General features: G+C 52.7%; 5 protein-coding genes across 5 annotated transcripts; 1 reads left to right on the top strand and 4 right to left on the bottom strand.

Annotated features, from left to right (window-relative positions):
* Positions 1-55: 55 nt before the first annotated feature.
* BDZ83DRAFT_442643 (uncharacterized protein) lies at positions 56-3236 on the top strand. The gene is made up of 3 exons (XM_060503119.1): positions 56-195; positions 255-402; positions 486-3236. Exons 1-3 carry the CDS (start codon positions 183-185, stop codon positions 2737-2739), a joined length of 2415 nt encoding a protein of 804 aa, XP_060361945.1. The 5' UTR covers positions 56-182; the 3' UTR covers positions 2740-3236.
* A 795-nt stretch (positions 3237-4031) lies between these two features.
* BDZ83DRAFT_754834 (IBR domain-containing protein) lies at positions 4032-7768 on the bottom strand (the record flags this gene model as incomplete). Its single annotated transcript, XM_060514537.1, has 3 exons — positions 4032-4102; positions 4150-5901; positions 7645-7768. The coding sequence occupies 3 exons, from the start codon at positions 7766-7768 to the stop codon at positions 4032-4034; spliced, it is 1947 nt and encodes a 648-aa protein (XP_060361944.1).
* Positions 7769-8033: 265 nt separating this feature from the next.
* BDZ83DRAFT_754833 (redoxin) lies at positions 8034-8821 on the bottom strand (the record flags this gene model as incomplete). Its single annotated transcript, XM_060514536.1, has 4 exons — positions 8034-8062; positions 8120-8285; positions 8353-8398; positions 8508-8821. 4 exons carry the CDS (start codon positions 8819-8821, stop codon positions 8034-8036), a joined length of 555 nt encoding a protein of 184 aa, XP_060361943.1.
* Positions 8822-9688: 867 nt separating this feature from the next.
* Positions 9689-11230, bottom strand: BDZ83DRAFT_754832 (isoprenoid synthase domain-containing protein; the record flags this gene model as incomplete). Its single annotated transcript, XM_060514535.1, has 8 exons — positions 9689-9770; positions 9831-10057; positions 10130-10163; positions 10237-10326; positions 10384-10540; positions 10619-10872; positions 10958-11020; positions 11073-11230. 8 exons carry the CDS (start codon positions 11228-11230, stop codon positions 9689-9691), a joined length of 1065 nt encoding a protein of 354 aa, XP_060361942.1.
* Positions 11231-16497: 5267 nt separating this feature from the next.
* On the bottom strand, positions 16498-19005 carry BDZ83DRAFT_584311 (GTPase-activator protein for ras-like GTPase; the record flags this gene model as incomplete). Its single annotated transcript, XM_060505745.1, has 4 exons — positions 16498-16658; positions 16709-18302; positions 18359-18741; positions 18804-19005. 4 exons carry the CDS (start codon positions 19003-19005, stop codon positions 16498-16500), a joined length of 2340 nt encoding a protein of 779 aa, XP_060361941.1.
* Positions 19006-20888: the final 1883 nt, after the last annotated feature.

Here is a 20888-nt window from a genome sequence, read left to right as displayed (position 1 = left end):
GACTTCCAATCCTTACGCGAACGACTTGCCTACGCGTCATTCTCTCTCAACGAATGGACTGAGTATTGATTTCCCTTTGTCGGCTTCTGGCCTGAGAATCGGATCGGAGAGACCTACGCAACCCTCAGGAAACCCCGACTTGCCAATCTTTGAGGACCTGCGAACCCTTCTCGCGATCAACAATGGGCGTCTCAGGTACCTTTTCTCCCTTGCTTCCCGTCCGGTCAACGTCCTTGCTCACCAAACCCCCCTAGGCCTGCTTCCATTGCTCAAGTCCATCCACAGGCCAACCGAGTTGAAGAAATTCGCCGGTGAGACGCTCGGCGTCGACGCCTATGGATGGCTTCATAGAGGAGCCATTGCCTGCGCCGTTGATCTGGCCAAGGGCAACCCCACCCGCAAGTAAGTGGCCCTAGCTATGCGCCGTGCATAGCGCGCTTCCCTAGCTACGCAACCATGGGGTTGTATGCCTAACCTTGCCTCAGATATGTCGACTTCGCCATGCACCGGGTGAGGATGCTCAAGCATTTCGGCGTCACACCATACATTGTCTTTGATGGCGACTTCCTTCCCAGTAAAGCTGCCACCGAGGGATCCCGCGCTAAACGCCGTGAAGAGAGCAAGAAATCAGCCATGGAGCTTCTCAGAGCCGGAAAGTCATCGCAAGCAGCCCTCGAGTTTCAGAAGGCCATTGATGTCACACCAGAGATGGCTCGCAATCTCATTGACGAATTGAAAAAGATGAACATCTCGTACGTCGTCGCACCCTACGAGGCTGATGCTCAGCTCGTTTACCTCGAACGCCAAGGCCTCATCAACGGCATTCTATCGGAGGACTCGGATCTTTTGGTGTTCGGTTGCAAGAGGCTCCTCACGAAACTCGACCAGTACGGCAATTGTATCGAGATCAACCGGAGGGATTTCTGTGCGGTTCGGGAGGTTTCTCTTACGGGGTGGACGGATGATGACTTCCGCCGAATGGCCATTCTCAGTGGGTGCGACTATCTCGAGGGCATCAACAATATGGGTCTCAAGACGGCCTACCGGATGATTCGCAAGTACAAGACCATTGATCGACTGGTCCGGATGATCCAGTTCGAGGGAAAGCATCGCGTTTCAGAGAACTACATGTCTCGGTTTGCCCAGGCGGAGCTGACGTTTATCCACCAAAGAGTCTACTGCCCGACGAAGAAGCGGTTGGTATGTTTGACAGAACCGGAGGAAGGCAAGGGTGTGGAGGATATGCCGTTCATTGGTGGCTACGTCGAGCCGGCCGTGGCTACGGCAATTGCACTCGGAGACGTCAACCCTATAACCAAAGAGACCATCATTCCCGCCCCTATGCCTGGCTTCAAGACCGATACGAAGAGAAGACATTCTCAATCTGCAGAAGCCCTTGCGGCTGTCTCTTCATCGTCGACCCGCACGCGACAACCGACTAAACCGATTGATTCGTACTTTAAAGGCCACCAGCGTATTCCGATGGGTGAAATGGACCGCAACTGTTTCTCTGTCGACCCAGAGAGGGTTGCCGCCCTTACTCACAACGGCCTAGTACCCAGAGTCTTCCCCCTTCCTCGACCATATGTCGACGGCACTTCATCATCACAGCCAACCGCCAGCTCTCGCCCCACACGAACCGCCCGTTCAAATACTTCCCCTCGCCTCTTGCGACGACGGACCGAGCCCATCCAGGACTTACTGCAGCAACATGCCCCTAGCAGCTCTGACGGAACCCGTCGTATCACCGTCGGTGACGCGATAAACACTATAGGCGACATTGATGCACTGATGAAAGGCTGTTCTCAACGGCCTCCCAAGAAGGTCCGTCTCTGTGCGGACACAGACATTACCGAACCGAAAACTGAGGAATCCCAAAAGAGCAAGTTCTTCCCCAAGAACGGAAGCTCCACCAACAAGAACAAGGACAGTTTCCTATTTTCTGACGACTCCATCGACGAGGCGCTACTCAATCTCCCAGACATTGACGGATGGCATGACCCGAAGCCCAAGTTAATAGCGGTCTACGAAGAAAGTCAGAGTACGGATACAGGTACTGAAGCAACTGCCGGTACGGACAGCCAGTTCAGTAAGGACGGAGAGATATCAGCCACGCCGCAGACCGATCTGTCCGAAGTAGATGATGTCGAGCCGAGCAAGCCTGTCTCGTCGCTCCCAGAGAAGAACACGAGACGGACGTCATTACAGCGATTTGCCTTCAGCTCTCAGCCCAGCCCTGCTGCCTCAAGCCAGCCCGACACGCCGAGCACCATTGCCTCTCAGCAATCATCAACTTTCACACCCTCGACCGCTGCTCCCTCCACTGCGGCATCTTCAATTACATTCTCTGCTAGCTCAATCGCAGCTGGCACGTCAAAGACGACTCCTCTTCTTACCCCGCTGCAGCGGATGGGAGCCCGTGCCCTCCAGCGCAAGAACCCGCCTGCCCGGCGGCCCCTGTCTCCTACTAAGAGCACGATACAGCGGAGCCCCAAGCGCAGTCCCCGGAAGAGCCGGCTACTCAAGTCGTTCCCCGTCAACCCGTCTTTCGTGCCTCTGCCCAAGGTCGATCTGGCCGAGGTGGAGGCTCTGAACGCGTCGTGCGGAAGCGAAGACCAGATCATCCCCGATAGCGACGGCGAGAATGAAGATGATGTCTTTGCTAACGACCTTGGCCAGAAGGACGACGGAGGCTCCGTACGCAAGGCACTGAACCTTTCTCGCTTTGTATACAACTGAAGCAATTATTAACCACATGTCGATGCGATACCCATAAACGTTGCGTCATTATATTGTTCTATCCACTTTGGAAGCAGGCGTTAAGAGTCACGCATCATTGAGGCGCCATGAGCGCGACTCCCACAGTGGAGAACTAGCTCTATCTTCCTGGGCACCCGGTCATGTTTTCCATCTCTCTACTCAGACCGAGGGCGGTATTTGATGATCGCCATTGAAGACAAGGTCACCGAGGCGTACAGGCAGGAAGGCATATAGCATGCGTTATCATTTGGTATGATTGGAGGTTACAAGGGACCACAGAACATGAGGAGCATGCCGGAAAGTCAAGAGAGACGGGGTAGCCAGGGTTTCTTGTATGCGTTGTAATCACTAGGAGACCACGGAGTTTTTAAGTAGTGATGATGTGAATATATCATGGCCGGAAGACTTAGTTTTTCTGATGAAACATGTGTCCTGTGGTTTGTGATCTGCTTAATAGTTTGCTGGCTGGGTCGTTGCTCAAGTCATGGATTACTACAACCTAACCTTCGCAGGCATCTCTTATTTGTAGGGTTGTCGTTGTGAGGTCATCTGTCTTTTGAGGATCTAGCTAGGCATTCAATTTCGGCCCGGACCGGTAGCCGCCTAGCCCCCAATCCCACCTTATCGATTACAGCCCATTCTTTATCACAAGGTACGACAAAAGCGTTCAAAAACGTTTAGTAGTGCGCGTCTTGTGTCGGCCGGCTTACAGAATTCCACGAGCTTCACAGGTCTCATTCAAAATATAGGATCCGGGATGGAAAACTGACCAGGACGTGATCTTGCCCAATGATTGGAAAAAAAAAAAAAAAAGAAAAAGAAGCCCGCCGTGCCTGGGACACTGGGCATGTAACCTGAAGACCTATACCATACACAATGCTCATGATGCGCAAGCAGTCATTCCCTTGCCTTCCTTTACTATGAAAGAGAGAAGAGAAGAAATGAATCCCACCTCGTGTCATACTTGGACAACTAAAGTATGACCAAGAGGCAGCAGCCGATCCTTCCCCGTGTTGATTCCGTTTCTGGGTCTAATGCCTTCCTCTTCCAAGGTATTCGTCTCAAACCCCGCCACAAATGTTTTGGCGTGGCTCCCTGAGTCCATGCTTCTGTATACATCCATACCAAGCCCAAAAGCGAATCGTATTCTTTCACCACGGCAAACACCACTGCCTCACCACATTGTTGGTAGGCAAGGGTTCGTTGTAGAAGAATTCGTCGCCGCTGTCATCATCGAAGTCGCGCTCCGCTGGGCCCGCGTCATCCATGATCTACTGACGACGACTGCTTGTGGCCCCGACTGGTGAAGGTCCGTGGAGATCTACGTTGAATGTCCAACGTCCTAGTACGGTCAGTTATTATTCGATCTGGTTCATATTGCAAACATACCATTGGCCAGGTTGTCTGCAGTGTCTTCAAGCAAGATAATCCTTCGCTTCTTGCAGTATGACGTCTTGTCCATAATGTCGACTTTCAACTTCTTGTCACAGAGCTCCTGAACGGGCTTCTCAAACATCTCTGACAAGGCCTCGACAGCCATCTCAAGGTCCTTTTGGTTATCTTCGAAAATCTCGGTCAAGTTGTTACGCGCCAAATAAAATGCGAAGGCGTAGGTCCACTTAAGAGTCTGCCGGCAAGTTTGTAGCGTTTGTGAGGCCTGGTTCAGGTACTGAACCTCAATCCAAGACATGCCTGAGGCTGTCTGAAGCTGGACCATCTTCTTCTCCGTCTTATGGTAGATGTCCTTGTCGAGCTTGGCAGACTGCTCATGGTTGGCGTATCGGTTGTAGTAATGCAGGTAGCGTTCTAGCGATATGCGAGACTTGGCCTGGGCATCACGCGCATCTGTACCACTCTTTTCCTCGAACCGATTGCAGTTGTACCAGCTCGTGCCGTGTTCCGACCATAAGCCCATGCACATCCAGCAGAACTCGTGCTTGCACTTCCGGCATGTCATGTGGTTGCAGCCGCCGTTCTTCTCGATTGTCGAGTTGCACTTGGGGCACTCCTTGGTATTGGCCGATATCCAATTTGCAGTCTCCGAATCGTCTGCGCACTTCTTCAGCCATCGCTTGACAAGCTCACAGGGCGCAGGCTGATGATCAGTCAAAATGCAACCAAAGCAGAAGCGATGACCGCAACCGCATGCTACTGTGGGGACGATTCTGTCCAAGTCCTTCTTCTTAATGGCGCACTCCACGGCATTTGGGCAGTCGGGTGCAGGGCACCACTTCAGGATTTCCTTGTCCTCCACGTACGTCCGATTTAGCAGCTCATGATATCGGGAGTTGAGATCGGCTGCAACGAGCAGATCCAAGGACTTTGAATCGATGATGCGACCGCAGCCCTCGGCCGGACATTGAATACGAGCCGCCTCGCCTTCTTCGCGAATCTTTTGAGTCAAGTATTGGCGGTAGCAGTCTACGCAGTATCGGTGGCCGCACTTCAGAGAGAAGGTCTGAAGGCCCTCCTCGTCTTCGCAGCAGATATCGCACATGAAACCGGGAATGGCTTCAAGCTTGGGCGGGCCAGCCACGTTCGAGCCAAGGCCGGCAGCCTCCAAGACCTTGTTGGGAGCGTCCATGTAGTCCTCGATCAAACGTTCTTTGTTCCACCTAAAGTGCCGCAACAATATCGCGACGTCCTCCTTGCGGATGTTCAGGATCATGTTGACCTCGTCAATCATGTCATCCTGTTGACGCTGAATGTCCTTTGGTTCGTACACTTTGAATGAGATGTCGTAGGCCACCTTCTTTTTGCTGTCGGAGTCCTTGATCATGCCCAGGTCCTCGGGCTCGTCTTCGAAGTCATCTTCATCGAAATCTGTGGAGGGATCAAAGACGTCAGTCGGTGGCTTTGAGGCCGGGAAGTCTCGAGGTGGGTTGAGCGGTGTATACATACCATCAGGACCAGACATGTCCTCGCCGCTGTCGTCCTGCATGATCTCGTCGTCGCTCGAAGGAGCCGACATGAAGTCCTCCTCTGAATCCATGCCGTTGCTCGCGGTAGTGACGGGGGTTGGGGGAGCGTCCTGTCCAGCAGCCGAGGCGATCCTCTTCTTTGTCGTGGTGTCTTGGTTATTGGAGGATATCGTCGCCTCAGCGGCCTTTCTCTTCCGCGTAGTGGGAGGAATGGTGCCGACTGCAGATGGAGGCGAGGGAAGCGTTTCCGAGGGGGCGGAAACGGGTTTGAAATGTATGGGCGGGTGAGACACGGATGAGGGAGATGGAGAACGAGGATCAGATCCAACGAGGGGAGATCAAATGCCTGAGTTGGGCGCCGGTCGCGGTGTGGGAGTCACTTGATGGGTGGAGGGGTAGATTGGTAAGTTGCAGGCTGCGATGGCCCAAGGCTGAGGCAACAAACAGGTACAAAGGCTGGGAAGAGCTGGGCAGGTTGTACAAAGGCGCTCGCTGTCTGCGGTTGTGCCGAGAATGGGCGGGTTGTCGAGGTCGGACGGGATCAGTCAGAGCGGTAGGCGGCAGTAAGGACCTGGCTCGGTTGCCTGCGGTGTAGAATGCCGCAAGGAAGAGTGCGAGGGCGGCGGTCTAAGGTATGGGCGATGGGTGTGGTGGGCGTGGGTATGTGGATGTGAAAGTGGGATTGGAATGCGTTGCGGGAAAGGTGAACGATCTGAGTGACTGAGCGTGTGGGATGTGGGTGGGATGAATGGGTGGATAAGGTAAGGTATGTAGCGGGAGGGAGTCGGACGGGTTGGTTTGGCAGTCCCAGACAGTCAGGACCAGGCAGTGACTTCCTTCCCACCTAAGGTAGCAAGTAAGTGTTGGATCCAATGACGGAACTCAGACGTCGGGGGTGTTGGTTGGAAGAATGCACTGGAGGCAAGAAGCCGAGTGACCTGACTAATAGCGGGCGGCATCGCCAAACGTAAAGTACCTCGCTAGGGCGGGGGACAAATCCCCCGCTGGGCTGGCGCGGGCTTGCACCGTGAACTATCGGTACTTACTGTGTAGGGGCAGGGCCAAGGGGGACGGGAGGACTCTTTCAAAGTCACTCTCACCACACACTCTGACGGTGCGGCCCTTGCAACTCTGAGATTTAGTGTCACTGAACAGGCTGACTGACTCTAGGGACTCGCTAAACATGAACACCATCGACACTACGTTCCAATACGCATCTCCTATGTTCTTGGGAATATGATGGCGGGATTCAGTCCCAAGATGAGTAATGTGAGTGACTACCTCACTTAGGTACCTCAGGTACCTTTTTGGAGGCCAGGAGTGAGGGGGGACAAGGTCACAAGGTTGCAGATGCTTCTATTTTGCGCTTCCAGCGCTATCTTTACATCCACGGATACAAGTCCAGGGAAACTGATCAGGCACTGATGAAAGAGGCGGGCTTCAGGCACACGACTCGATTAAAGCACCTCGTCCTCTCCAATCCCACCGGAGAGGAGACCAGTCTTCAAACTCCCTGGGGGCCAGATGCAGCCCCGTGCCAGTGTCATTGCAATTGTCGCTGGCCAGTGACTGCGTCTGACGGCGGGCAGGTGACTCCATGGGCCCCTTGGGCCCTCATTATCTGGTCCTTGCCTCCAGTACAGTCCGGAGTTTAGGCGATGAGAGACTCAGGAGCAAAGGCATACCTAGGAGCGAGAGGGTGCATGACGGTGGACGACTCACACAGCTGCCCTGAGCGCCACCACCCTTGAGCGTGTCACCTAGAGTCGAGACTCAGTGTTTGTCGTTCGATAAGCAGTGCGGAACCTGACGGAACTGCCCCTCCTCTTCCCTTAGTCATCCATCCTTATCGATAACGACGTCGCATTCTCACGATATTTGCCCCTGCATTTGTCAGGCGGAAGCGGCCCGGCACCAAGTGGCTCCGATGCCGCCAGTCGACGGGTGTATGTCGGGTGTCTACAAGTGCCCGGGTCGGCCAGCTTTGATCCCGGGGTTTTCTTGGGCTTCGGTGTTGCAGGCCGCCTGACAAATGTGATAGTTCCATTATCGCCAATTACCTCGTGTTCTCGTATCGTGTCCGACATGATAGCTTTCTAAGCAGGTCAAGGAAAAGTTCGGTTCCTTTATGGTTTCCCGAAGCCGGTACGTGAAACACCATTTCTTCTTGGTGCTGTCAGTCAGGGGTTCGGATTCGGAGACACGTATTCTGGGGTTTACTTTTGAATTCAAGCTGGTATTCGCGATACATATTGCACCTTCTTCAAACTACATCTACCTAATCCAAGTGACCTTCGAGATGGCCCCTTCTTGTACATTTTTGCAACATCGCTACTCCGAGTCCACGTCTTCTCAACCCAAGACCTTGTCGGCCAGGGAAACTGTTCGCATTGTCAGCTAGTCCTCATAAGACGTGTTACGGGTCCCCGAAATCTTACCTGCAGTGCCAATGTTATCGGGCTCAACGTGGGCCTCCTTGACCTTGCCGTTCTCGATCACGAGGGTATAGCGCTTGCTGCGGTCGTTGCCAAAGATGGCCTTGCTGTCAAAGTCGACGTCAAATGCTCTGGTGAACTCGCCGGACGGGTCTCCCAGGAATCGAATCTTTCATAACGTTAGCATGACATTGCTGTGTCGGCGCAAGGAGAGGAGAGAGGGTGTCTCAACATACTCCAGTCTGGGCCGCCGGGTCCAATTGGTCGCCCCAGGCCTTCATGCTATTTGATCGTCAGTATCAATCGCATTCTTTCCACACACTCTTGCCTTGAAGTCTCAATGAGGTTTCGAATCCTCGGATGCCTCCAGGTCCCAGGAATGAAAACCTACACAAAGGGGTCGTTGACGGAGACGACAAAGACGGGGCCGGCCTCCTTGAGCTTCGGGTGGTTGATGTACGAAGGGATGTGGCTCGCGGAGCAGGCTGGGGAGAAGGCAGCGGGCACGCCGATGATGAGTCCGTTGGTGACCTTGCCGAACTCCTCGGCGAGGCTGACCTTGTTGCCGGGCGAGTTCTCGACGAGGTCGACCTCGGGTACGGCGTCGCCGACCTTGACGAAGGCGGCGGGCGTGGAGTGGAAGGCCCGCGCCGGCACGGCGGGGCGGGTGAGGGCGAGTCTTCTTGCGGCGAAGCGGAAAGCCATTGTGTCCGTGGGTAGCTCTGTACGGGGTTTTGAGGTTGAAGTTGATGCGATGTGAGCGTGGAAAGTTGGGTAGATTCTGTAGAGCTCTAAGACGGGGGCACGAAGTTGGATGATATGTGTTTGTGTGTTGGGAGCTTTCTGTTTTCCCGGGGACAAGAGCTTGGGGGGGAGCTTTGGTCTTTTCCCCAGACGCTGCCCTGGAGCTGAAAGCTTGAGAGGGGCCGCGCCCACTGCCACTGCCCGCGCCAATTGAGACATTTGCTTGGCTGAGCTCGCAGATTGCCATGACATCAGACCAACGTCCAATGGCAAACGTCCCCCCTGCGTCCGGCCCTCTTTCCCCTGTGAGACAATCATTTTGTACCTATTTACCTAAGCTACTGTATCCATAGGCAGATTAATAGTTCAGTTCTGTGTATGGAGCACTACTAGGTGTGTAATAATCCCAAGTTGCTGAGAGGCTAAAATCCTTCTGGCGCGGTCGCGCTGGTACGCCGCATTTGTTCACAAGCCCGGGGGCGCTGTAACGCAAACTTGACTTGTCATGCACGCCACCAATAACGTCTGCATCTCATCAACCTCTGCTTTCTTTTCCCGTGATACTTGCTTTTATCGCTGCCTCTCAAGGTCCTCGGTCCTTTTTCCCAATCCGCTGGCACTAGGACTCGGGGGCTTGACAACCACACAATCAGCAGCCTACGCAATTGGACCGTCAATTGACGGTTGAGATCAAATCCTTTTGGGGGTATCATTCATCATTACGGGCGTTCTACTCGCGGCGTTGCCGCCCAGCTATTACTTCTACCTCTCATGACCATTCATTATCATCTTCCATTACCGCCTTCATTTCTCCAATTGCCCTCTATCTCATGCATCGGGAGCCCTCAATTCCTGCCTCAGACTTCCATCGGCATCCGGAGGACCTACGTTGTACCGCTTCGATTCAAGACTGTTCCCGTTGTCAGTAACACGCAAGTTTAGAGAGGGAGGGGAATACAAAGTCACAGACCTCCAAGTCAAGTTGCCAGTGCAAATCGTCTTGAGCGTCGCAGTCACCTCCCGAATCGCGTCCGCATCCGCCAGGCTCTGGTTGATCAATCTTCGCTCGCAGACGTCGAGCTGCTTGACGGCTTTGTCAATCTCTTCCACGACTTCTCCGACGGCACTCTCCAGGTCACTGCCGTCTTTGCCATTCCAGTACCGCACCGGCACCGCGTTGAGAATCCGGCCTTTTCGCTACTCGAATGATTAGTTCCTCCGCTCACACAGCAGCACCAGCAGCAGCACCAGCACCACGAGTCTACTTACCAGCTCCTTATTCAGCGAGAGCAAGTCATTCGTCCTATTTCCAGAAAAGTACCCCGTCAGCTTTTGCACATCTCCATTTCGGGGTCCATCAAAGGGGGGAAACTGACAGGCCAACGATGATGCTGACCGACTCCAGGATCATCTTATACGGCTGCGAATTGACGACGTGCGCCGGCCACTCTGACCCAGAGGCGAACCTACTTCCATCAGCAAAAGTTTAACATTTCAAAAGAGATTTCCTCATGATTTCCTACTCTGCCAAAGCGCACAGAGGGCCTGCGCCTCCCGTTTTCTTGCGAAGCTTCTCGTACGACAACGTCGTCGGCGCGTGTCCGTTCTGGATATACCGCATCTCTTGCACGGTCGAGTCAATGTACTCGAACAGACTGGCCCTCAACCTCCTCCGCTGATCTGCCACCACCAAAAGAAATCAGCCCTCAGATTTCGCTGCTATACCCAGATAATGGGGGGGTGGGGGGTTGGACTCACCCCGGTCGTACTGCTGGCAAATGACTGTTGCAACCGGTTGGAACCCCGCGATGACGAGGTTCGTTGACGCCTCCTTGGGCCCCTCGGAGAGCTGAAGATATTGTGCAATATAGTCCTTAGCCTTGTTGCGGAAATCCTTGGCCTTTTCCGCGCTCTTGTACTCGAGGCTTTCGATATGGTCATCGAGTCTGCCCTGCCAGAGCACCATGAGCGTTAAGGTGCCAAGTCTCTCTCTTGTTGCGTTGGGCCAGAGGCTAACATCACTCACACACCACTTATCAGCAAGTGCTGGGGAGTTTTTTTTTCTCCTTTCTTGAACTGTTCTTGTGGATTACTTACCATGAGGCCAAGAGAGCCGGATTCGCTTCCATGACATTGGCTTTGTCTTTCGGTGACGCATCGCTGTAATAAGTCAGTAACTAAACCAGTCCATCTTCATGTCGGACAAACTCACCTCTGCTCCAATAGTTTGCAAATCAACCCCTCAACCTCGGAGGCATGAGTATTCTTCCCAGACGGCCAGTGGCTGACCATCCGGCGTAGGTCCGGGATGACCATAACCAGTCCATCGAGCCGACTGGCTAGCTGCGCGCTGTCGGTATGCGCAGCCATATTTGCAAAATGGTATAGTTACCTCGGGGACCTTTGAAGTTGCGCGCAGGATTAGAGAGAAAAGGGGTCCGGCTTATCGAGATTTGATTATGATTTGGGGTTCGATTCCTTTCCCGTCCTTCTTTTCTAGAGTGCATCCAACGAATGTCACCCTGCCAGGCACTTAGGCTAAAAAGGGCAACACTTTCAAGATTTCCCCCCTTCTTTTCTCTGCGTTGGCGTGTGCGTCTTTCTCTCTGTTTATGATGCGGATAATGGGTACGACTTTTTGCTTTGCTGGGTTTCTGGTGTGGAGCATTGCGAGATTAAGTCAATGCTACCCAAGGGAAACTCCCCTATTATGGGAATTCTTTTCACAGAGAGGCAGAGGGAGCGAATCAGTGATCGTCGGACATAGTTTCCATATCAGTGAATCATTAGACAGGCAACTTGTCCTGCCATTCCCATCCCCTTGTTGAAGTCTGGCTGGCAAGCGTCTGAGGATTGGGAGCGGGAAGAATTTGCGGGTTGGCCCGCGTTGGAAGCGGCCGGGGTGGGCGTTGTAAGTGACAGTTGATGTGCTCGAAACAAGCTTAACTGTCTTCACCGGGCTCGGTGGTTTTCGGTGAGAAGGGGGAAAGATGGCATATGTATGTCAATTTGCAACTCTTCATGTGTCCACCGGGATCTTCTATCGAAATCGAGGGTAATGAGTATAGTTTAGGCATGAATGAATTCTTGCGACATCCCCAATCGCACGTGTTTTGAAACGAATCCCACCATCCATCGTCGATACTAACATCCCCCGCCAAATGCAACGCTTCACTTCATGCGGCCTCGCAAGCCGCGTGGTCGCCGACAGGAGGCGACACTCTGATAGTGGCCGACGTTCAAGTAGACCACCCACGACTATTTGGACACACACCGTCCATTGCCGAAACACTAGCCCACAAACACAACCAACTTGCCTCCTCCGAGTGGCAAGGTTGGTGATTCACAGCGCGCATGGCTGTCCATCAGCGTCCAATGTGGTAAGATGTGTCATGCCACATTCGTCTTTCCATCCTATCTCACTCCATCCTATTTCATCACGAACGGACCTGTCGGCTCTTTTCCGCCGCGTCTTCGACTTGACCCGCCACGTTTGATAATGCGAACCATTCGACTTGAACTTACCAATTGTAATCAGAACACTGAAGTCATGCTGCCACACGCTGATTCATAGCGTAGATTATGAGATCGAAGCAGCCACACAGCATAGATGAGCTTGATTCCAACCCAAGCACCCGTGATGATGGCAACAATATCACGACTAGGCTGGGCAATAGGCATAGGTCCGACAGGCATCGGACCTCTCGCAGTAGCTGTATAGTGAATCTAATAAAAGGTCTTCAAGACGGCTGATAGGCAAGGTGAACAAGTTCTTGTCGGTCCGTCTATTTCTGACACTGGTATTTCAATAATCAAATCGACGAAGGCATGAGCAAAGCGATGCAAATGTCGGGTGCGGCTGGAGAAGGCTTCATACGGGGACCTCTAGCTTCGAAGCGACGACTTGCTTTGCTGTTTCCAAACTACCATCCTCTCCTTCGCCCTCGTCTACCTCCGGCGATTCTGACAATGTTAGAGAAACTGCCGCAACGAGTGCTGCCACTCGAGCTCTTGGGTTCTCAAGCTACCAATAGCACTTACATCGCAATCCACCGCGGTATAGGTCAAGACAGCACGTCTTATTGCTGAACGCCTGCGTCTCCACGCATTGCATTCTTGCCATGGCACATCAAAGTCTCAAAGCTCCACAACATACACAACTGGGTTGGAGCATACTGGAGACGAGGACCATAAGACATCTCAAGACTTGACCTACGACCGACCGCGAACTCCTCCAAAACACAGAATGCTGCTCGCGACGACACCGCATTCGCAGGTCCTTACCCTTCTAGCTCTTCCATAAAGACATAGGTATCAAAAGATTTTATCAATATCATCCTAGTTGACAGCTGGTGATGAGCGCGTATGCTGATTGGGGGACCGCAAACCCTGCGCCTGTATGCAAAGCCCCCCCCCCCCTTAGCCTGAGGGTGGCGAAAGCTTCACTGCAATGTTAGCCCGCCTCAAGCTCTCAAGGTCGTTTTGGCAACTTTGCCGCCTCAATCCTGCATGCAAAGCCCGGCCGCGCTGGGAAGCGGAGTCTTCACTGCATTCTCAGTCCAACTCAACCAGAAAATTCCCACCACCAAGCTGCACAGCCTTCTTGCAAAGTAAGTCCCGGATCAAAAACCCCAAGTCGTCTGTCGGGCAACGCGAAGGGACACATCTTCGTATCACCTTCTGTTATGAGGTCAAATCGAGAGAACGCCCTTCTCTCGGGCAGAGATTGTGTATCGTTTGGGATTGCTACGCTCTGTCAGCCTCGTATGATAGACGGGCTCCCAAACACGACGGGATATCACGGCGATACAGAAGGTCGGTTTCGCTTGGATGAGACGAGTTGACCAAAGCTACAGCAATTGTATGCAGCAGCGCAGCCTTTGCAAGCACCAGATAAGCGAAAGCTCAATATGAGGACAGACACATCATGGAGGCTTCGAACATGACCACTGTATCGCCTCCTTATTCCTACCCTCAACTTGACTATAAACGTCAACGAGGTATAGGGAAACGTCTCCACTTACAGCCAGGCCTTTCGATCTGCACTACGAATGATAAAATGCTGCGTAGGCAGTAAGTACCGACGGCGGCGGCTCTCCAAAAGTGATTCGACAAACTGGTAAAGGGGTCTAAACGTAGTTGACCGTCTGCGCTTTGGGGACTATCAAAACACATGTTCCGTCTCACGTCAAAGATAGAGTTGCTCTGTCATCATGTGACAGGATATTCAATCCAATAGAAGCTGCTGCCAACATTAAGAACCCAAATTCTCCCAGGCATATATCCTGGTTATCTCTTCTTCAACCATCATGACATGGTCGGCTGGCAAGGTTACTTGATGCTTTTGAAGTTGACCTGAGCTGTGGGAGCTTCGCTGATGAAGCGACCATCACTCTCGCTGTTCAAACTATCTCTGCTAAGATAATGCCCGCTATGAATCGGTATATCCTCCTTGGCTACCACTCATTCACTCTTTCTTCAAGTTCGAGTTCACTAACGGCATATGTGTACAAACAGTAACACAACGAAGTCGAGAACAACTCACTGACCCTCCAAGCTCTTACTCTCAGGCTAGCGTCAGAATATACAGTTGCCGACTTATAAACTCAACACCGTCGTGGTGAAGACTCGTTCAGCTTTGGTCACTATGGTGGCATGTCCCGTGAGGTCCACTTCACTTCCGACATCATCTTATTCTCTCTCGTGAATGTACTATTGAGAGCAGAAGCAATCCGGCTCCTGGGTGTCCCGAAATTCTGAGCCAAAACCTCATCGCCTATGCCTATATCACGGCATCTTATCCTGCCACCGACTCACCCTCAGCAAGGCAGCTCTCATTTATCAAAGGCATCCTTGCCGCCGAGCTCAAGCTCGCTCACTCATAAACATATACAACCTCCTTTCCACAATCGTCGTCATTCACATTGTTAAAGAGTTTACCTTAGCTCCTCTCCCATATCCAGCCTCCCCAAGAAGCAAACTCATCTACCCGACTCAACAAACCCACAAAAGCTCACCAAATACTCTCCTCAGCCTCATCTCATCTCACCAACCCAAACCACAACCGCCCCCAAACATCACCATCCCCTCTCCACAAGGCTGTAACACGCCAATCAAACCCAATCGACCAAAGAAAACCATCGTCACCTTTCCAAACCCTCCCCCTTTAGACAGCACACTCTACCCTACCATTCATATACCCTACCTCACGTTCCCTCACAAACTAGAAAAAGCACAACCAGCACGACAGAACCCAAGGGCCCGGCAAACCATATCCGGCACCCCTCCTCACCCGGCCGTTCAACCAAGACCTCTCAAACACAAGAGACTCACACTTCGGTCATATATACCACCGCCCCTATATCACGCCGTCGACGCCACCAAACTCGAAACATGAACCGGGGGAGAATAACCAAACAACCCAAACGCAAAGCACAGCGCGACCACAGGACAACGTGGCAGACAGGCTCACGTCATCCCCCCCTCCTCCGCCTCAACCGTTACTCACCCTACCGATCCATCCCATCTCGGATGACCAAAGTCATCGGATGAAGTATACCCGAATTGTAAACCCAAAGACAGCAGAGACACGAGACTTCTGCTCCGCAACGAACGCGCGCCATTCACGAAGAAGAAACGCAAAAAAGTGAATTCGAACTTCGTAGTCGGGGTGGAGACGGGGAGCAGAAAATCGAGACAAGACACACGCACGACGAACCGTCAAATTGTCGCTCAGACTAGACTAAACCCCCTCCTACACCTCCTTTTCAAACCTTGTTCACGGAAGTCGATTCTTCCCCTCGTACGAGATTTTCACTCCATCATTGACAAACCTTCACAAGGGAAGCATATCACTGTACGTCATCACGGAGAGAGACCAAGTTATGAGAGAATCATCTACCTTCATTCCATTCCTTTCTCGTCCATCTTCTCTACCGTATCATTTCAGACATGAAGTGCAAAGGGGGACAGGACATAAAACCAAGAAAGTTGCCGGACCAGCCGAATACAACTTGCGCCGTCGTTGCGCATCAGGACGTGTGAATCGACAAAAAACAAATGAGGACCAAAAAAGGACAAGCAGAGTTGCAAAGGGAGCATAAACCATGAATTTCCTGGCGCCGGCCGCCGAACAAGAGAATTAAAAATGACGTAGCAGGTATATCGAGTGGGTGTAAAAAAAAGACTCCAAGCCGTACCGCCCATTCGCCGATATGATGTAGCGCGCAAGGCCGGACAAAAACCAAGTTCCCATATATCCACGGTGATAATCTTGTACGTGACCTATTCCAGAGAAAGCTGCTCAAAGTCTTGAGCACGCAGACACAGATCTAGGCGAATACGAAAGAGACAGGTATAATAACGCCGGTATGCGTATGGATGAACGAGATGGTCGAGAAATGAATTAAAGGCGGCCGTAGCGAGGAGGCGTTCGTGAAGGTGGGAAGCTGGCAACGGATTGATGCAGACGATTGCGAGGATGGAAATCGAAGGCGGTGCGACGATGAAGACGAAAACGTCGTGGTATCAGGATTCAAAGAGATGCCGAGAACGCCTAATTCGAAGAAAAGCCAGTCGAGGGTATCTCTGGGAGGGAATGTTGTACAGTTGAGAGTTGAGAGGTCGAGTGATGGCGTTTACCACCCCTTCTTTCTCGCAAATCGCTTGTTCAACAAAGTGAGAACCTTGGTGACGTTGAACTGGACATACTCCAGGTCCAGGTCGTCCTGGCCGTCTTTCTGCATCTCAAGCAGGTCGTCGAGCTTGAGATCCAGTTCGAGAAGACCGCGGTTGCGTCCTGTACAAGAGTCAGTTAAAGTTGCGCAATGACCAATCGAGGTAACATACCCTTGTAGTGGAGAGAGATAACAAAGGTTCCCGGCAGAGGGCTGGTAAAGTTGAAGTAAATGTTGGCCCTCCGGTTGTCCGGGACGTTGCTCTTTTGAATAACACCCTCCTTCTCCAGCTGCTGGTGAGTGAATTTGTAAGGCCCGAGGACCTGTTGCTTCTGCTGCTTGCGCTTGGTTCCCTCGCTTTGCGAACGCACGTTGTGCAGGTAGCTCTTGTACGTCTCCAGTTGGCCAACCAGATAGTTGTTGTGGTCGCGAATGGTCTTGTAGACCTCTTCCAATTTACCAGTCTCTTGAATGACTCCGTCCTTGAGCGATCCAAGATGTTGCAGTTCCTGCTCGACTTCGTCACGCAGCAGGCCGAATTGATCGCTCTTATCGATGACTTTCAGTTCCTGCAGCTGTGAGAGCAGCTCCATCGCTCTGATACCTTTGCGGACCATCACGGCGTCGTTTCGGCTCGTAGCTGCGGCGTCGGCAATCCGCTCGAGTCGGAGAGGTCTTCGTGCGACGCTGCTGTTGGATGGGATCGATCGCATGATTTGCACAAAGACGGACTTGGCTTCCATAAAGTACACTTCCTCTTGCGTGATGTCGAGCGCCGCTGTCAAGTCGTCGATCGCTGTTTCCCATCGGCTGAAGAGGGGGAGGTTGATGGCGCGGTTTTCCTTGCGAGGAACCTGTGGTGGTGCGCCTCCCAGCTCGGACATGATGATGCCCAAGTGCGAGTTGTCATCCTTGCAGAGCTCTCCATTGTGCTTCTCGATCAGGCCATGCATGGCATAGATTTCGTTCAAGGTGATGGATAGTTCCAAATCCTTCTTCGAGAGTGCGACATAGTTGTCCATTTCCAAGCTCTCATAAAAGTCGCCAACTTCACACAAGTCAAGCATGAATTTGTTGATACGCTCCTTGTTCTGGTAGATGAAGGGCTGCAGCTTGGCCATGTATGGCTCCTTGGCGTAGGAGGGCTTGTTAGCAAGGTTTTGCAGCATCTTTGCAATCAAAGTCAGCGTTCTTCTCGGGCGATCAGCCGGCTGACCGTCAATGAGCATATATGACTTGGGTGTCACGATTGCCGGGTTGATGAACCGCAAGAAGAAGAATCCGCCGATCAGAGTGCAGATAACTTGATCATTAGCATCAGGGTACTTGCGCTTCGTCAAGCTTCGAATCTGTTTGCAAATCCATCGAATACCGTACGGCGCTTCGTCGAGTCCGTCAATGATGGTTGTCAAGAAGCCATTAGCAATCTCGGTGAGCATCGTTAGACGCGGCTCAATGATGGCTTGAACTTGGGGGTTCTCCGCAGCCTGCTCAGCAGTAACGCCCTTGGGAAGCGATGCAGGCAGACTGCCAGTGTCCTCCTCAATTTGCTCAATCATGCGCTCGTAGACCTTGAGGGGGTTGATCTCCAGGTCGAGATCCTTCAACTCGATCAGACTGTTGATTCTATCAGCGAGAACTGACTTGAGAAAGCTCTGTCCTGGTCCTCTCCGCGTATACGTGGTCATCATTCTTGAGACGGGGGTGTTCGCGCGCAGAAGCGAAGAATATTCGGGGGTGTTGTCGAATTGGTAGGTAAGGACAGACTATTGGGTCAGGAGTCAGCTTGCGATATCGCGCAATACAGTCACAGGTCACATACCTGGAACATAGTCAAGAGCAGATGTTCTTCGCGACTCTCGTATTGGTTTCCGTAGATGGTGAACATGACCGTCTGCAGCAGAGAGTCGATTTCCGACATTGACACCAGACGGCAGAGGTGTGCAATATGCCTCGGCTCGGATTGCAACAAGAACATTAAGTTGCCATACTTTTGCGTCTTGTCGTCGTTAGGAAAGGCGCCTTCTTGCATATCCGTCGCGTCTTCCAAGTGGCTCGCGACTTCGTTTTGTTCCTCAAGAGCCATTCGGTTCTGGATGAGGAGGGCGATTCGTGAATCAAGATATCGTACGTCCTTTTCAAGGACGAAATTCTTTTTGGACTGCGAAGAGATCTTGGACTTGAGCTCTCTGAGAATCTTCTGGGCTGTAAAATCCACTGTCAGCGGGGCAAAAGGGCAAGAAGACTGCGGAGGTTGCTGAGCCTACCTTTGGCCAAGTCATCCTCAATCTCCAGATCAGTCTCGTTCGCTGACATGGACATGTACAGCGCGGACATGGAGTAACGCTTCGATTGGCGGGCGGACCGCGATCCATCATAAGAAGACATGGTGTTTTGGCGGGAAAGGGGTTGGAAGGAGGAGGAGGAGGCGGTAGAAGCTCGAGATGGTGTTTGAAGCATGACGGACATGTTGGCGATGGCCTGAGGTGATGTTTGCGCGAAGTAGGCAGGTCGCCTAAGAGAGCCCCTTGAATGAACGGGGTCTCGACGTCGCCTACGAAGAGGTTACGACGGCCGACGCTGGTTAATCGGTGGGTGGCTGAACGGCGATGTTGCGGTGCAGCTGCGAGGTTGGCGATTGGGAAAGCAACTCTTGAAATCCAGCGTGAAAGGAAGGAGTTATTCCGATTGATCCAAGGATGCAGCTATCGTTTCCAGGCCCTTGCGACTCGAAAAAGAAGAACGATTTGTGAGCGTGGCTGCGAAGAGGTGATGGAGGGGGCGTGGCAGTTTTTGGGGGGGAACTGCAGCGGAAAACTGGGTGAAATCGAGTCGTGCGTGCCGTGCGGGAACTGGGTCGGTCAGAGTGTGATTGAGTGGTGGGTTAGTGAGTGTATATTGGTGTGTGTGCGGGCACAATTGGGATGTCGTCCAGCGAACGCCTCGAGACAGTGATTGAGGTGAGTGCACAAGAGGCTGCGAAGTGATTTCAGTCGGTGTCAAAGAACCCAAGATGGCAGACTTCGAGAATGTGGTATTGGTTTTTTGTGGTGTTTCGAGCGGAAGCTTCGTCGGGGGGCAGGCCGATGGATATTGCTTTTGGCCCAGCTGATAGGGCGGCGCGACAAATAAGGGCGCTGTTTTAGCTTTGGCAGGCGCGGCCGCAAATGTGTGGACAGCGGTGATCAAATTAGCCTAGGAGCGGCGAGGTTCCAGATCAGATAATCGGGGGGGGAAGGGTTGTGCTTGGTTTGGTGCGTCTGGTTGAGAAGCGTCAAGAGCCAGTTCTTTTGGGATATGTTTTCTCTGGGGCGCAACGCTGCAGGATGGCAGAGGTTTCTCGCTGCTGTTTGCAAGAAGCAAAGAAAGGAGTGAGGAGGATAGGGTTAAAAAGCAGAGCAGAGTTGAGTAGAAGAAGAAGAATGTGAGAGAGTGAGTGAGTGAGTGCGTGTGTGTGTGTGTGTGTGTGTGTATGGTGGTTCCGTGTGGGTGGAATGAGGACCGGGGGCCAATTCTCTTGGGGGGGACACAGAGAGATAGGCCTTGTCGCTCAAGTAGAAAGGAGGGGATGGTACACAGAGTACAGCGAGGTAGGACTGCGTAGGGCGGCGGTTCAGAACGTGCAAAAGGAGGGACAAGCAGCAAAGTTGGACAAGAGTGTGACGGGCGGGGGGGGGGGTGTGAGCGGTGCCAGAGAGAATGAGGCAGAGGAGGAAGAGGGACCACGGTCAGAGAGAACAGAGGGCAGAGAGCATGAGAGCGTGAGAGCAAAGAAAGGCTGTGTCCTCAGGTGCTGGCCATATCCAGGTAAAGGGTACGTACAGTTGGTCGCCGCGGTGCATACGGAGAGATTAAGGTACGGATGGATAGGATGGGTCGCGAATAAAGGGGCATGGATCACTTAGGGCCAGCAGATGGACAGGCACAAGGCACATGGCACGGACACTGAGTGAGCGATCAACGAGCATCGGTATCTGTACCTCGTTGCCCTCCATGTCCGCCATCTGCGATGAGAGCAGCCAGAGCTCACTTGGCTGTCACGACTGCATAGGCAAGGCATTCATATGGACAGGTACTCAGGCTCGTAATTGAACAGGTAGACTGGCCGTAGGTGCAGCGGCGAGGTTGCACGAAACGGTGGGATTGGCTTTATTGGAGGGTCAAGGTTGGATGAGCAAAGTGGATGGATGGAAAGGATGGATGGGGGTGTGATGCGTGACCACGGATGGCTCGTGGGAGCGAGAGCAGAGCGGCTGGCCTGCCTGAACGTGAAAGTTGGACCTGATCCGGGACGATGAGGACGGGGGAGTCCCTGGTTCTGTTCGGTACGTATTCCTTCCTAGGTAAGTGGG

Source organism: Colletotrichum acutatum (assembly GCF_030867785.1).
Source record: "Colletotrichum acutatum strain CBS 112980 chromosome Unknown BDZ83scaffold_88, whole genome shotgun sequence".
NCBI lineage: Eukaryota > Fungi > Ascomycota > Sordariomycetes > Glomerellales > Glomerellaceae > Colletotrichum > Colletotrichum acutatum.
Note: the sequence above shows the minus strand (reverse complement) of the source record. Positions and strands in the feature narration are given on the sequence as shown.

Bases quoted from the DNA above. Each gene is read 5' to 3' on its own strand.
- BDZ83DRAFT_442643 (XM_060503119.1), top strand. The intron at 403-485 runs GTAAGTGGCCCT...ACCTTGCCTCAG, and splicing joins AAGGGCAACCCCACCCGCAA to ATATGTCGACTTCGCCATGC.